A 17,402-nucleotide genomic window follows, 5' to 3' on the forward strand; every position below is an offset into this window, starting at 1 on the left:
AGATCTTAAAAAAAAAGACAGCGCCCCAATACAATTCAAATTCTTTGAATTGTAAAAAAAATAGGAGCGCTATAATAGCCGGCTGAGAAGATGAGGGCGGCTATTAATTAAATGACCCATGGGACTTGATATGAAACTATCACAACCAAACATGGGATTATGGCAGGTAAAATGGCAGGTTGGGTAAAATGGCGTAGGGTAAAATAGCATTGAGTAAATTGTCATGTAACCAATGCAGACATAACAAGCATATTTTAACTATGAAAATATTAGATGAGCACGCTCTGATATGGTTACACTAATAATTGCGACTATTGATACAAATCAGAAGTCAGGAAATTATAGCTCTCAATTTTGCCAGTTAAACGAATTCTGTACATGCTCTATTTCATAATGCTGTCTACGTGCATATAGTTACGCAGCCTTTTAGGCTTTTATTTTGGTTTATTAGCATTGGTTAATTCTCATTATGAATATCGCGACACTCCTTTATTACCGGCAGCCGATCGCCTGACTTGACAAAGTCAAATCAGGAAGCAGTTCGGGGCTTGCAAAAAATCCAGACAACACAATACCTGTTTTTTGGTCTCCTCTTTTTTCTCAGTTGTATCTTTTTTCTCCTTCTTGCTTTTGCCTCCTTCATCCCCTGATGAGTCACTGCTGTCAGATATGAACTCTTTGCTCTTCACGTGAGCACCGTGTGATGAGGGTACTTTGGATGCAGAGGCACTACTACCTCCAGACTTCTTGGTACCACTGGATCCCTTGCTACCAGGCACCTTGCCACCGTACCTAAAATTATTACATCATACAACTCAGAAAATACCCTAGAAATGCGATGATTTCGCAGCTAGTAGTGAGTTTAAGTATATGATCGTTGTACATAATCACAGAAGTGACTTATGTAAATTGAAAAAGGTGATGAAAAGGTAAAGAGAATTTAAAAAAGGAAAGCGCCTAAGTAGTAGCCGCTGAGAGGCTGACGGCGGCTATTAAACAAACTAGGAACGTTTTTTGTGAGATTGAAATACCGCAACGAACAGTCTTTCAATTTTAGACGTGGTTAGTTATCTCAGAATATATTTTTTCTAAAAGAACGGCGTCAATAAAGAGTTGAAATCCGCGAACCATTGCTTCTTTCCTAGCAGAAACATACCCGGCAGTTTGCCCGGAAACAGCTACGATTGATTCTCAAGACCCCGATTGGGAATGAATAAAGCGAAGAAAAGAAAATGAAAATTTGTTTTAAAACAGAAATCACAACGGTACTCTTTGATCGCCTTTGTCAATTTTATATAAGCTTACTCTTTCTAATGAGAGGCTAAAGGGGCGGGGGTCCAGCAGGCTAACTACAAATATACCCGGCAGATTGCCGGAACATAGCCGCCGTTGATTCCCATAACTCTATTGGGATTGAAAGAAAAGAAAATATCAAACAAAATTGATTTTTGTATAAAAAACATTTTTCAGTGCGATTTATTTTGATGTCGTTTCGTAATTGAACATACTCCTGTCTCTCGGTGAGAGGCTACAGGGCCTATTATAAATACCAATAAGCATCATAGGTATTTATACTAGACCCTGTAGCCTCTCACTGAGAGATAAATACCAATAAGCATTATAGATAGTAACTGAAACTTATGAGAACAAAGTTCAAGTACCGGGCATCTAAAAATGTGCTTTATGGGTTCATCCCGTTTCTATTTCTGACTTTGATTTTTTAATACTGACTCTCTTCATTTTGAATTGCTTTGCTGAGCAGCTGCTGTTTAAAAGGACTTTGAGCAGAATGACAGAAGAGTGAAACTAGCCTTGAGAAGTCAAAAAGATTTCACGCGAAATGTCGAAAAAGCGGTAAAATGGGTAAAGCGAGAAAAAAAGTTCGAAGTAAAAAATAGGAGCGCTATAATAGCCAGTTGAGAAGATGAGGGCGGCTATTAAAAAGGTTCCAATAAAATTAAGAGTTTAAGTTAAACCTAAAAGTGGCCTTACTGGTTTATCCCCTTCCATTTTTGATTTTGACTCCGTTCATTTCAGGTTGATTAGCTGAAAACTTCTTTTTACATGCCAATTGAACAGTTTGAGAAATAAACATAGCTATTCTAAAAGAGATTCACGCAAATTGTTGGAAAAGCGTCGAAAGCAGATAAAGCGAAACAAACATTTTTAACAAAAAAGGCGCAAAAAAAGCCCTCTGGGGCGCGGCTGTTAAAGAACGCGGCCATTAATGAAGCAAATAGAGCGACTTAGTGTTTACAATTAACGGCTCGAATTTTGCGAGGAGCACGAAGGAAACTCAACTTAGAGAACAAATTTCGTCCCAATTTCCACAACGAAATGTGCAATTGGTTAAATTAACTACTTGAAAGTCCCCAAAACTTCCAGATATTTCTGATCTATCTTCAATGTTGAAAGCCATCGGAAGATCATAGAACCAGAAAAAAATTCTGAACCTTTACTGATTTTTGAACGAAAAATGAAACATACCCGGCAGATTGCCGGAAAATAGCCGCCGTTGATTCCAATAAGCATGATTGGGATTGAAAGAATAGAAGATATCGAAAAAAAGATTTTTGTACAAAAACATTTTTAAGTCCGATTTATTTTGATGGCATTTTTTAGGTGAACATACTTCTGTTTCTTGGAGAGAGGCTACAGGGGCTAATATCACTACCAATAAGCATAAGAGATAGTAACTAAGACTTACAGGAACGACGTTCAAATAGCGGGCATCTAAAATTGGGCTTTATGGGTTTATCCTGTTTCTATTTCTGACTTCAATTTTTTATTCTGACTCGGTTCATTTTGAATTTTTTTGCTGAGCAACTGCTGTTCAAATTCATTTTTAGCAGAATGAGAGAAGAGAGAAACTAGCCTAGAGAAGTCAAAAAGATATCACGCAAAATGCTGAAATGGAAAAAATTATCGCGAGGCAGAGATTCGAACCACCGACTCCCCGCTTAAGCAGCGCCTGCATTACCCACTACACTAAAAGTCACTTATGCACTAGAGTAATACAACCAACTTTGTTTTAGCAACAGAGATAAATCCTGAATGCGATCAATTTAGGTCACGCGAAAAGCAAGAATCAATCATGAAAGAGTGACTGAAAACATGAAGCGACAGAATGTTCTAGAACAAAATGTTAAACGAAAAAAAGCGTCAGACGACGAAACAAAAGAAAGCCAAGAGCACCGCAATATAGCTCCGCTCAGCTTACAGCTTCGCAGCTATAATAAATGAGGGTTGAAACAACCACACTGCTTGCCTGATTGCGTATCATGAATCTAGCAGCATAATGTATTTGCAAAACCCTATCTTACCTGAGAACATTTCCGTACATTATGCACCCCCCAGTTATAGAACACGTGTCACTATATAGTAAATCTTAATTTAAGAATATGGCAACTTCTCATGTGGGGTGGGGTGCAAATAAAATGCACCCAAGAAACAGAAGATCTCCATACCCAACATTCGGTTCGTTAACTCACATTGGTTCCTAACAAACAACAATGAGCCCAATAACAGCCTCGCTATCGCTTCACGGCTGTTAAAATTGAACAGAATTGCCGGGTTATTTTTATTCAAAACAATGTTACGTGAAAGCGAACTTATCGCGCACATAAGAGATAAAAATTTTCTCCGCCTTTTGTAAAATAATGGAAAATAACCGAACTTTTCGGACACGCAACTGATTTGAGATTAGTCTGGAAACCAACACTGCAAAATGCTTGACATTGGTGACCCCCAATTTCATTACTGCACTTGTTTTCATAACTAAGTAGAGTCTTGTCTTAACTGACACGTATTCAGCGATGAGCAGAAATTGGTTTTCTTCCGAAGAAAACTTACATGTTTTTGACGATCTCGTTGTACTCCTCTTTCAGTTTGGCAGCCTGGTCTTGATACACCTAAAACCCACACCATCATTCGCTTGCCGGCCTTCAACTGACAGACAACCTTTCTTACATATGTATAAACTTAATATCAAGTTTCCAGAACCATGTTTCTTATGAAAACGACAATTCAATCAACTTTTTTATAAATTATATTTTTGAAATTATGAAGCGCGAAATTGTTTTAATTGATAACGAATACGTCGTAGTCCGTGAAAGACATGTAAAACAACAACTCAGAAACACTAGAAGGGAACGAAATGTTTGACGATAATATCATCAACGAGCACTGCCAACATTAAAAAAAATTCGATTGGCTGTGCAAGACATCGATGTCCAGATTACATGCAAATTACATGCACGGACCCTGCGATTTATAGCAGCCAAGTTGATTTTACCGCCGGAGAAAACAGATAGAAACAGTTTTGATTGTTAAGCCTTGACAAGGCTAACAAATAATCAACAGATAAAGGTCAGAGGCTAAAGCAAGAACTATATTACAAAAATTAGATATTTCTACTATAATTTCTCTAAAAATTCATGGGTTTTACTTCTTCAAAAGCAATATGTTGACAAATAACAGGCCATCTAAAAACTTGTATAAAATATTGGCTCCATGTACTCACAGACAATTTTTTTCAGTAAATGAAATATCCAAATTTAATGAAATTATATTTGCATTTTTTGATACTTGCAAAACCAGCTATTTCTTGCCCACTTTGAAAAAAAACTTAACCTGCAGATCAGATGAAAACATGCTACATGTTTAGGAGGCATGTAAAGGAAAAAAGTGCAACACACTGTTTAAAATGTAAAAATTAGCAATAATTACTCGAAGGACTCGCGAAATTATTACTCCGAAACATTTTTGTGATGGTATCGAGTCCAAAACCATATGCTAGCCTTAGATAAATTTCATCGGCTCATTAAAGTGCTAAACAAAATAATTAAAAAACGGCAACAAAATTTGAAACAGCCTCCAGATTGCAGGATAATAGCCCCGAAAAAGGCTGTTGAGACCAACAACAGAAAAATAACAAAGCCAAGAAAAAGTATACAAGAGTGTAGAATAGAACAATTTCCTTTTCTTTACGCGCTATTTGAAAAAATTTACTGAACAATAAACCTCCTGAGCATTGGGCCCTATGCTTGTTGCACTCTATTAATTCGCCTTCAAATAACGATCAAAGTTTTTCTGATTTTAATGTTTCAGCGCTTAAAGGTAAGTCACTTATGACAAAAACTATTGACCTAAAAACCATTCTATTGACCTAAAAACCACAAAAAACAGTGAAAAATGAAATAACATACGAACAAATTTAGTTGCGAAGCAGTGGAAGTCGTTAAAAATTTAAATGTCAAAAATCATCGATAGAAACGTATTCAAAATTACTTTTTTAAGTCGCGAGGCGATAGCGAGGCTTTAAGGAAAAGCCTCGATATCGTTTTGCGACTTTAAAAAATGCATCATTTCACAACATCTTGTGTTCAACTAGGCCTTCCTGATAAATATACTTTAAAACACAAAAATATTGCCTGCAAAAGACCTGTATGAACCATGGCCAACATCAATTGAAGGCCATTTAACAAACGCGGTCTTGAATTTCAAAAAGAGCTGTGATGAGGTTTTTTGGGTGGTGGGAGGCCGTGGTGGGAGGGCCAAGTTGGCCGAGATTGCTGGATTACGGGTGGAAGTGGAGAAGGATCAGCAGGAGGGGAAGACAGGGGGTGTTGTGGGGTGGAGTTGAAGGGCTTGGGGGTTGAGTTGTGAGAACATCAAATTGTTAGAGCCCCACTTCACAAAATGAATTTATGTCGCCTCAACATTTTTGGTGATTCCTATACTTAGAGACTATTAACGGGTAACATGTGTACCTGTCGATTCTCTTTTGAGTGATCAGACGAAAAATCAATTGATCAGACGAAAAAAATATAAGGTGAAAATCAGTAGGACAAAAACTCACATAAAAATACCAAACCAACCGGACTAAGATAAAAGCTAAACCTCGTTTGAGAGCAATTAATAAACATAAACCAACTAACGTCAAACCAATTGCTCTCCAAAGACAGGTGGGGCAATTTAAATCAGAGGCCGCTGTAGCCTAGATATATTTTTTTATGTGTGCCAAGAAATCGGACTAGGGAAGTATTCCAATCGAAGACCTACGGCGTGCTAGATTGAAGCATTAAACAGCCGGCCCATGTAACATATTATCTTACAATCACTTTTGTTTCAGCAAAAGAATTAATTTCTGAAACATAGCCCGCAGACTGCCTATTAAATACGAAATCGACTTCAGTGCCGTAAAATACATATAGAAACGGATACAGAAATGAGTGGAAAAAAAGTTATCGAGGCCACCTTAGAAACTTTAATTCAAAGAAGTGTATCAATGATAATAGTTTTGGATGCCAAAATTTTAGGCAACAGAGACGTTCGAGCGCCAGATCCCGGCGTAAGAATCAGAATCATTTACCACTCGGCTATCCGGCCCTTGTTACAGTTTATCTTAAAATCTATTTTGTTTTTAGCAACAGACGTGCTTTCTGAATGCGAGCAATTTAGGTCATGCAAAAAAGCAAGAAATCACGTGTGAAAAAGTCACTTAAAATATCAAGCGAAAGAATGTTCTCGAATAAATGTAAAACGAAAGAGCGTCAGAAGACGAAAGAAAGAGAACCGCAATATAACACCGCTCAGCTTACAGCTATAAAGAAAACAGTGCCACTTTAGGGATAAACAAAAATCGATAAGCGACCATTTTGCCTTGAATTTACCTGGTTAACCCGTTTAGAAAATTGAAGTCATTGAAATAAAATGTGTAAATAACTTACAAAATAAAGACAACACACATACAACCCAAATTCTCTGGATTGTAAAAAGAAGGCGTAAATAAAATCCTTTTGAGCACCTGACAGCGGTTATTAAAAATAAATCGGCGAACATGGGACATTGCTCTCGAACAACAGGCGGAGCAAACTAATTCAGGGGCTGTAGCGTAGATTAATTTTTCATGGGTGCGAAAACTTCCCGCAAAGTAAGGATTCGCTCCCTCGACCACCGGAATTTTCGACACAAGGAGTAACCACTCCCGCATCAGGACCGGGTAAATTCACATCTTACAATCGCTTTTATTTCAGAAACAAACATTATTTCGGAGTTCGCAATTGAGATCACTCAAAAAGGAAGACGACAAGCGTGACAAGTCACCAGAGAAGTCAATGCATGCTTTAGAACAAAAGCGCCAAAACGGTCAAGCAAACACTTTGCATAACATATCCGGCAGATTGCCGGAATAGCTACGAAAGAATAGACCTGCGTGCCATATAATAGAGATAGAAACAGAAACAGATGTAATTTGAAAAAATAGACGCCGCTCAAAATTCTAGGTAAAAAACATTCAGCAATACATTAATTAAGCTTGTTAAAATCATTCCGCAGAAGCCTCTTATTAGGGACCTGTACTGCACATATGAGTTCCTTTGACCTTAAACAAATTCAAATAGAACTAAGATTTAAAGTGGAAAAGTCATTTTATTGAGTGAGATAAGTCACTTAAGAGCAAAATCTAATCATGCAAATAACCTAAAGACTTTTGCTTAAGCGAATGAGAAATGACGTCACGCGCGCAAATATCGTTAGTGAGAGGCAGAAATCATTCCGAAAATTTGACTTTTTCAGCATTGCTGTGCGAACAAATGTAAAACGAAAAAAGAGCGTCAGACGACGAAACGAAAAACATAGCCGGAAGAATTCCTGAAGCGACTCGAAGCGTCAAAACTTCACTAAACAAACCGTAATTGAAGCGGAAGCCACTACCTTTTCTATTAAACCATGAACTCACTACCTCTCCAGTAGCGTCAAAAATTCCGGAAGCGACTCGAAGCATCAAAATTTCCGTATCAAAACCGTAATTGCAGCGGAAGCCACTACCTTTTCCATTAAACAATTAACTCACTACCTCTCCAGGTCTGCTCTTAAAATTGGGGAAACTTAAACGACTGTCAGCAAGAGAAACAAAATGGAGCACAATTTTATATTATTGAAAACGTTTGGTAACGTTAAAAAAATCCAAAATAAATAAGGTGGTCGAAAACCTGATAGTCTGAAAAAGCTGACAAGGTTACCAATAGCCCTCAAATAGTTGATGATTCTAATCTGAAAATGATCGCGAAAGCAAACGGCAGATAATAATCTGAGAAACTAAGTTAAATTTTTTCAAAAAAAGAAAGCTCAAATTTAAGAATCAGAAAATACCTATAATTACACTTCTATTCACTGCAATTAAGACAAAAAACAACACACTCCTGTTCCTTGTTGTGCATAAGCTAGACAACATGATTTTATACCAAATCAAAAATAAAATTGATCATAGAGAAGACATAAGCAGCAGATTATTCAAAGGCAAAAAACCGTTTAAATTATTACCAAGGCCGGAAGAAAGCGGCAGTAAATAGTCATAAACGGAAATTTTGGAAGAAGCTTGCTATCAAACTCTCAGTACTGCCTTATGTTGAATGAAATCAAATGCAAACCAAAAAATGACGAAAATCCCAGAAAAATCCGAAATCATTCATATTTTACAACTGAAAAATGAATTTACAACAAAAATATTAACAACAAAATGAATTTATGTCGCCTCAACATTTTTGGTGATTCCTATACTTAGAGACTATTAACGGGTAACATGTGTACCTGTCGATTCTCTTTTGAGTGATCAGACGAAAAATCAATTGATCAGACGAAAAAAATATAAGGTGAAAATCAGTAGGACAAAAACTCACATAAAAATACCAAACCAACCGGACTAAGATAAAAGCTAAACCTCGTTTGAGTGCAATTAATAAACATAAACCAACTATAGTCAAACCAATTGCTCTCCAAAGACAGATGGGGCAATTTAAATCAGAGGCCGCTGTAGCCTAGATATATTTTTCTATGTGTGCCAAGAAATCGGACTAGGGAGGTATTCCAATCGAAGACCTACGGCGTGCTAGATTGAAGCATTAAACAGCCGGCCCTTGTAATATATTATCTTACAATCACTTTTGTTTCAGCAAAAGAATTAATTTCTGAAACATAGCCCGCAGACTGCCTAATAAATACGAAATCGATTTCAGTGCCGTAAAATACATATAGAAACGGATACAGAAATGAGTGGAAAAAAGTTATCGAGGCCACCTTAGAAACTTTAATTCAAAGAAGTGTATCAATGATAATAGTTTTGGATGCCAAAACTTAAGGCAACAGAGACGTTCGAGCGCCAGATCCCGGCGTAAGAATCAGAATCACTAACCACTCGGCTATCCGGCCCTTGTTACAGTTTATCTTAAAATCAATTTTGTTTTTAGCAACAGACGTGCTTTCTGAATGCGAGCAACTTTTTTTAGGTCATGCAGAAAAGCAAGAAATTACGTGTGAAAAAGTCACTTACAATATCAAGCGAAAGAGTGTTCTCGAATAACTTTAAAACGAAAGAGCGTCAGAAGACGAAAGAAAGTGAACCGCAATATAACACCGCTCAGCTTACAGCTATAAAGAAAACAGTGCCACTTTAGGGATAAACAAAAATCGATAAGCGACCATTTTGCCTTGAATTTACCTGGTTAACCCGTTTAGAAAAATGAAGTCATTGAAATAAAATGTGTAAATAACTTACAAAATAAAGACAACACATACAACCCAAATTCTCTGGATTGTAAAAAGAAGGCGTAAATAAAATCCTTTTGAGCACCTGACAGCGGTTATTAAAAATAAATCGGCGAACATGGGACATTGCTCTCGAACAACAGGCGGAGCAAACTAATTCAGGGGCTGTAGCGTAGATTAATTTTTCATGGGTGCGAAAACTTCCCGCAAAGTAAGGATTCGCTCCCTCGACCACCGGAATTTTCGACACAAGGAGTAACCACTCCCCCATCAGGACCGGGTAAATTCACATCTTACAATCGCTTTTATTTCAGAAACAAACATTATTTCGGAGTTCGCAATTGAGATCACTCAAAAAGGAAGACGACAAGCGTGACAAGTCACCAGAGAAGTCAATGCATGCTTTAGAACAAAAGCGCCAAAACGGTCAAGCAAACACTTTGCATAACATATCCGGCAGATTGCCGGAATAGCTACGAAAGAATAGACCTGCGTGCCATATAATAGAGATAGAAACAGAAACAGATGTAATTTGAAAGAGACGCCGCTCAAAATCCTAGGTAAAAAACATGCAGCAATATATTAATTAAGCTTGTTAAAATCATTCCGCAGAAGCCTCTTATTAGGGACCTGTACTGCACATATGAGTTCCTTTGACCTTAAACAAATTCAAATTGAACTAAGTTTTAAAGTGGAAAAGTCATTTTATTGAGTGAGATAAGTCACTTGAGAGCAAAATCTAATCACACGCAAATAACCTAAAAACTTTTGCTTAAGCGAGTGAGAAATGACGTCACGCGCGCAAATATCGTTAGTGAGAAGAAGAAATCATTCCGGAAATTTCAGAAATCATTCCGACTTTTTCAGCATTGCTGTGCGAACAAATGTAAAACGAAAAAAGAGCGTCAGACGACGAAACGAAAAACATAGCCGGAAGAATTCCTGAAGCGACTCGAAGCGTCAAAACTTCACTAACAAAACCGTAATTGAAGCGGAATCCACTACCTTTTCTATTAAACCATGAACTCACTACCTCTGCAGAAGCGTCAAAAATTCCGGAAGCGACTCGAAGCGTCAAAATTTCCGTAACAAAACCGTAATTGCAGCGGAAGCCACTACCTTTTCCATTAAACAATTAACTCACTACCTCTCCAGGTCTGCTCTTAAAATTGGGGAAACTTAAACGACTGTCAGCAAGAGAAACAAAATGGAGCAAAATTTTATATTATTGAAAACGTTTGGTAACGTTAAAAAAATCCAAAATAATTAAGGTTGTCAAAAACCTGATAGTCTGAAAAAGCTGACAAGGTTAACAACAGCCCTCAAATAATTGAAGATTCTAATCTGAAAATGATCGCGAAAGCAAACGGCAGATAATAATCTGAGAAACTAAGTTAAATTTTTTCAAAAAAGAAAGCTCAAATTTAAGAATCAGAAAATACCTATAATTACACTTCTATTCACTGCAATTAAGACAAAAAACAACAAACTCGTGTTCCTTGTTGTGCATAAGCTAGACAACATGATTTTATACCAAATCAAAAATAAAATTGATCATAGAGAAGACATAAGCAGCAGATTATTCAAAGGCAAAAAACCGTTTAAATTATTACCAAGGCCGGAAGAAAGCGGCAGTAAATAGTCATAAACAGAAATTTTGGAAGAAGCTTGCTATCAAATCTCAGTACTGCCTTATGTTGAATGAAATCAAATGCAAACCAAAAAAATGACGCAAATCCAAGAAAAATCCGAAATCATTCATATTTTACAACTCAAAAAATCAATATACCTAAAATAAATGTAGGTGCCAGGACAAAGCTAGAAAGATACCAACTAGAAGGCGAAGAATATGGGCACAATGTAAGGAACACCGTAACAAAAAGACATTCTTGACTTTTGAAAGTTAAAAATCAATTTAAAAAATTTAAGAAAAACGAGTACATTTCATTGTTCAGCATTCAAGACATAGAAAACATAACTAGTCATCCGATGCAAAGATCTATCCTCCTGAAAAGAACAAAAAAAGGAAAAAGGAGAATTCATAAATACAAAACATTGAAACATTTTGCAAAAAAAAAATGGTCAAAGAACTTTTAAGTTAAGACTGCATTTATGAAAAAGTTTTCTGTTTTTTTCAAAACTTAACGCCAAAAAATGATTGAATTTTTATTGAAACGAAATTAAAGTACCTCTTGTTGCACAAAAAACTATATCTAGCAATAGCAACCAAAATACAAACAAAAAACTGACGAAAATCGGAAAAAACTACCAAAATCGGATTAGCATAAGTAACTTTATGAAACAAAATTAAATCGAGGGAGAAAGAGGCGTTGAGTATATGAATTACCAAAGACAAGTTGCCATTTTAACTGATTTTTGACAAAAAGACGGTTAAAAGATCCAAAAAAGACGGTTAAGAGATCCAAGAAGTTAATAGAAAAAAAGCCAAAAATTAACAAAAAAAATCAAGAATTATGTACCAATTTTCAACTTGAAACGCATTTTCAGGCTCTGCAAATCAACTTCCGAGGTTGACATTTCAATATTGTATCGAATACAATTTATTTCTACAAGAAACCAAATTAAAAGCAAAAAATTGGGCCACTTAGACGAAAAAACGGCTAAAAACGGTTATCTATATGTGCAATTCAATCAAAAACTACTTTTCAAATTCAAAAAGTCATTCACTAAACGCAGCGCATGATCAAAAAACTTCTCTCGCTTAGCGAAAATCTTTTCACCAAGACAGCTTTTCTCACTTTCGTTTTTAGATCAAAATGCCGCGTGAATAAATCTACTTCCTGTAAATAAAAACTGAGAGAAAACCAATACTCCTCTTCGAGTCGTAAAAAACCAAGAGCACCGCAATATAGCTCCGCTCAGCTTACAGCTTCGCAGCTATAAAAAAGACATCTTTACAATACATGCTTCAAACTTCTTTCCAGAGCAATTAATTATAATTCACAACCATTGCATCCTTTGGTTCCCTAAAAAAAGTTAGAGCATAAATCCGAGTCCCCCTCGGGACTTAAGTCCAGCCCTGGGACCCACATCCCCGTGTCAAGGCACTAAGGCTCTCGGCTGACTAAGATTTGCATTCTAACATATATGCGGAGAACTATTTTAATGCCTCATTGATTAGTGCCGGGCTTCGTTTCATTTCGACTTCGCGTTATCGCAACTCTGCTCGGAGCACTGATCAATTCATAAATGCAAAAGCATTTCTGCATTATTTATAGTAATACCTGTTTCTTCTCGGCTGTCATTTCCTGCCACATCTGTCCGGCGATTTTACTCAGCTCAGTGATCTTGGCATCTGGGTTCTTCTCTTTGATATTGTCTCTCTCTGCATTCATGAACAGCATGTATCCACTCATTGGTCTCTTGGGTAGATTAGGATCCTTCTTGCTGCTCGCTCTCTTCTTCGCAGCACCTGCAGATGAATCCCCACTGCTCTTTGACTTGGCTTTCTTCGAATACCCTGGTTCGTCCTAAACATATGATCCGTCCCACTGTCATCAATCCGAGCATAATTCAGAAATATCAAGGCCTTTTCATTTTGACAGATTTTGAGATCATTTTAAATAAGACACTTTAATGTCTGTTTGCTTTCTCCTTCAATGGGAAGAACGTTTTTTGAGTGCTAAATCACTCTTTAAAATAACGTTTTTTTCACGCTTTAGTCCCTCACGAAGTCAACCAACAATCGCCAGACCCAGCGATCCTTCAATTCCAAGACCAAAACAGCGTTTTTTAACAAGAATTTTGTTCGGAAGAAAAAACTAACTTGATCAAGAAACTAATATTTGTGGTCTTCAGTCGCATTAAGCTACTTACAATGGTCGAGGCAATGCGTCGCTCCTTTTTCTTCTTCTTCTCTCCAGAGGCATCCCCGCCTGCCCCTCCCTCTCCCCCCTCCTCATCCTCTGACGTCACATACTCCGCGTGACTGTCATATTCCTCGGCCACATCCTCCTCCTCCCCAGGTGCGAAGTCAGAATCCTCCTCTTCCTCGCTATCTCCGCCTCTTTCCTGCCTCTCTCTTCCCTCTTTTTTCATCTTCTCCAGGTAAGGATCATGTTCACGCTTTCGACCACCTCGCTCTCTGAAATATTGAAAAATCCTGTCCCGTTAAGCCCCTATCACCCAATGCCGCTTTCATCGGTGCATATTAATTAGAACCATGCACACTATTTACAAACTTAATTCCGTGCTATTTAAAAGGATACTTTCCAAAATAGGCCACACAATGGGCAAGGTATTGCATGCAAGCATTTAGAGTATATGATACAAATGCAGGTTTTACAAATCCACCAAGTTTCACTTATTTGTTGCATTTATGAAATTCTCGATATTTTCAAAAGTATAAATTGGAAAATTTTTCCACAGCCGACTGAAGATTAAATAATTTTTGAAGCCTTGATTTTTTTCAGGTTGTTCTAGCATATTGAGCCTCCGTTAAATTCCCTTTTAAGCACAAAATTGGTTTTTATTTGTAGCCCAAAACCTTGTTCTGCTATGAATCAGTTAATGCCAGAATATTTTTACAGAAACTTTTAAGCAAATAAAATTGAGCTATTATAGCTGTAAAATTGACCAAAATTTTGTCATCTGAATAAATACCACCATTTTTGAGGTCATTAGGTTGACTAATTTGTGGCATTTTCGGACAGATACGAATGAAAAGTTGATATCTTCATATAACCGCTATTCATGTTAATTTTTTTTCATCATTCAACCGTCTTTCAAACTCACAGTTTTAAGTGGCAGTTTCGACAGTCCAAAACGTTAGCAAAATAGTCGATAATAAATCAGTGCAGCTACAGCATTCCAACATAAAATCAGAAGCCAAAGAAATCAAAACAACCACGCAAATATATGAAATGAGAAATTGTCCGCATCTTCTCCAGAAAATATTTATTCTTCAGCTTAAATTATGGTCCTAATTTCCAGTTGGTTGTTTTGATTTCTATAGAACCAAAATGAAGTGTCGACTAACCTGGCCCAAGACCTGAAACTGAACTTAAACAAACATCAATTATACACTCCACACAGCAAACATTTCACACTAAAATTTTGTTTGAAATATTGATAAGAAACGCTTTTATAACACCCTCCTGTCGCCATCTGCTCTTTAAAGAATATTTAAAAGCTACCCGGCAGATTGCCGGAAAATAGACGACATTGATTCTTAAAATCCCAATTAGGATAGAAAGAAAAGGAAAAGATTGATTGTAGACAAAAAGAAGCATTTTAAATTCGACAATTCGAGCGCTCGGCATCGGGACTTTGAGATCTAACTGCCTGAGGCTTCTCAGAACTATATTCTAACACATACATAGGCCTGATCACTAATACTAATTACGACAACGTTCGAATACCGGGCATCTAAAACTGGTCTTTATGGGTTTATCGCGTTTCTATTTATTTTTATTTTTTGATTTTGATTGTGTTCACTTTAGAATGCTTTGCTGGCCAACAATCATTTAAAAGCACTCTTAGCAGTATAATGGATGAGTGAAACTAGCCAAAAGTCTAGAAGAGTTCAAGCAAAACGTTGAACAAGCTGTGAGCCAAGTTAAAGAAAAACAAACTTTCTTTGGAGCGTAAATAGCAGGACAAGTCCTGGATTACAATTCAGAGCATTTTTATTGATCAAACAAAAACTAGACCTGTAAATGACAAAAAATTGGATTTGGAAAACCATGTAAAAAGATCAAAAATCTTGAAAAACAGTTTGAAAAAATGTTCAGACGAATTGCTACAAGTGAACAAAAAGCACTACCGGGAACACTCTTTTTCGTTCAAACTGCGTTTTCTCACTAACTTAAAATTGCAGAGAAAACTTTTCACGCCGTAAAATTTCACAATTTTTCACCCCACTTCCTGCTTCGGGGTGACAAAAATCAATACTGAAATTTGATTTAAAACTTAATTGAAAATAATATAGCCGAAAGAGTTCCGAAAACGAATCGAAGACTCTTCTTACCCAAGAACAGTCATTTGAAAAACACAAATACCATACAACAATATAAGACACCACACTGAAACTGAAGCAGACGAAAATAAAATATTAGGCAAAAACAAACATAAATACTGAAAAATTTTGATCAATTCCTCATACAACGAAAATGAACATAACACACAAATTCTTCATTTCTTTCGTTTACCTGGTATCATTCGATGATTGACCCCCAGGCAGTCGGAAGCGGCCAAAACTTCAATTTAAGGGAAAAATAAAAAACTCCGACAAATTGAGGAAAATGGTTTAAAATTTTTATTTTTTTTGTGGTTTTTCTCTCATTTAACATTTGCTTTAACATAGCCGGCAAATTACCGAAAAATAACCGCCGTTGACCAGCTCGACGCACATCGGGGTTAACAAACGAAACCGAAATAGAGACAAAAATTGACAAAAAAATAACAAAGTGTCAAAAAAAGTTCTAAATTGGTGTCTAGTTTCAGTTAGATTATAAACTATACTTGATTCAGCTTTTAAACTGAAGTCTATTAAGCCCTCTACTAAAGCCAGCCAACAATCGCACCAATGAATTTCGATAGCCTAATGTACCATGACTTGGTAATTGGGATTTATAGGTTTATCCCGTTTGTTTTAACTTCGCTCCTTTGACCTTGGCCGTATTCACTGCACTGCGTAACTCAATGAATGAAAGAATTTAATATCTAGTCAGCAGAAACAGTGAACGAGGCAAGTAAAAACTCGAGCAAGAAAATATGACTTTAAAAAACATCGAGTGTTGATACGGATTTTAAAAACTAGCAGGACAAGTCATACCATCCAAATTAATGAATAAAACCAGTAAAAAAAACCCCGGCCTGGCCAGCTGAACAATTGACCACTGCACAACAAGAAGTTTCACGGATTTTTAAAAATCTAGAGAAAACAGTATTTGAATTTCACATTTCTCGGGGTTGAGGCTCAAACAGAACAGTCAGTCGGGACAGTCAAACGAGTTGTGACTTATGTAAAAACGAAAAACGTGATTAAAATGTAAAGCGAATTGAAACAAGGAGAGCGCCTAGATAATAGCCGTTCAGCGGCTGAGATTAATAACACTAAAAATTTAATAACTGGTAGACTGAGATTGCAGAAAAGCAAGTTCTCTATTTTGCTCCCAAGAGATGAAATTAAATGGGACAACAGGACAAAAAAAGTGCCAAAAAGAGAATTTTGCAAAATAGTTAAACCTACAAATTCGGTTACAAGTCTTTTATTACCAAAAAAACTTTAAAACTCAATTACACAAACTTTAATATTATGGCTTTAACCTATCCATACCTGTAAAGCAGAAAACAACAGTAAAAATTAAACAATAGTTAACTACTTGAAAAACCAAACATTAAAAAATTTGACACTGATTTTTTCACACCTCAATTTCTCGCTATCTCAAAACAATCAGTATAAATCAGTTTTCGCCCCGCTCTTCACAGTTGATCAGCAGTTAAACGGTTTTCACTAATTTCACTTCTTGCATCACTTTCTTTCCAGCTGATTATTGATTAAACAAGACACTTTTCTTCGAGTCGTAAAGACAGCGCCCCAATACAATTCAAATTCATTTAACTGTAAAAACACAGCCAACTATCGTTGAAAGAATTGCTCTCGAACGACTAGCGGGAGCTGTAATCTTATTACAGCCTGCTTCAGTCGGTGGGAGGGAGTCACTATATTTACTAAGCGGGCTTCAAATGAAGTCTGAGGTTATTATATACCACTACAATCACTAAACAAATTCAAAGTGAGAAAAGCACCAAATTCGACGCAATTTTTATTTGACTTTTAAGTAGTAAACTGTCACCACTTGAGTTCAGCTGCTAACACTTGTGAATGAGAG

At 36.7% G+C, this 17,402-nt stretch overlaps 2 protein-coding genes across 2 annotated transcripts in view; one reads left to right on the forward strand and one right to left on the reverse strand.

The window, feature by feature from the left end:
• Window positions 1–17,402, forward strand: part of LOC142351986 (small ribosomal subunit protein eS25-like) — a 128,917-nt gene that overhangs the window by 59,764 nt on the left and 51,751 nt on the right. The window lies entirely within an intron of this gene.
• LOC142352000 (FACT complex subunit SSRP1-like) overlaps window positions 1–17,402 on the reverse strand; it is a 42,288-nt gene that overhangs the window by 12,565 nt on the left and 12,321 nt on the right. Inside the window, exons 9-13 of the mRNA XM_075404316.1 lie at window positions 14,546–14,563; window positions 13,384–13,651; window positions 12,792–13,037; window positions 3,853–3,911; window positions 576–792 (exon numbers count right to left, since the gene is read on the reverse strand). Coding sequence (XP_075260431.1) covers window positions 576–792; window positions 3,853–3,911; window positions 12,792–13,037; window positions 13,384–13,651; window positions 14,546–14,563 — 808 coding nt within the window. The remainder of the gene's footprint in view (window positions 1–575; window positions 793–3,852; window positions 3,912–12,791; window positions 13,038–13,383; window positions 13,652–14,545; window positions 14,564–17,402) is intronic.

This window comes from Convolutriloba macropyga, chromosome 13 (assembly GCF_964194025.1).
Source record: "Convolutriloba macropyga chromosome 13, txConMacr16.3, whole genome shotgun sequence".
NCBI classification, from domain to species: Eukaryota; Metazoa; Xenacoelomorpha; order Acoela; family Convolutidae; genus Convolutriloba; species Convolutriloba macropyga.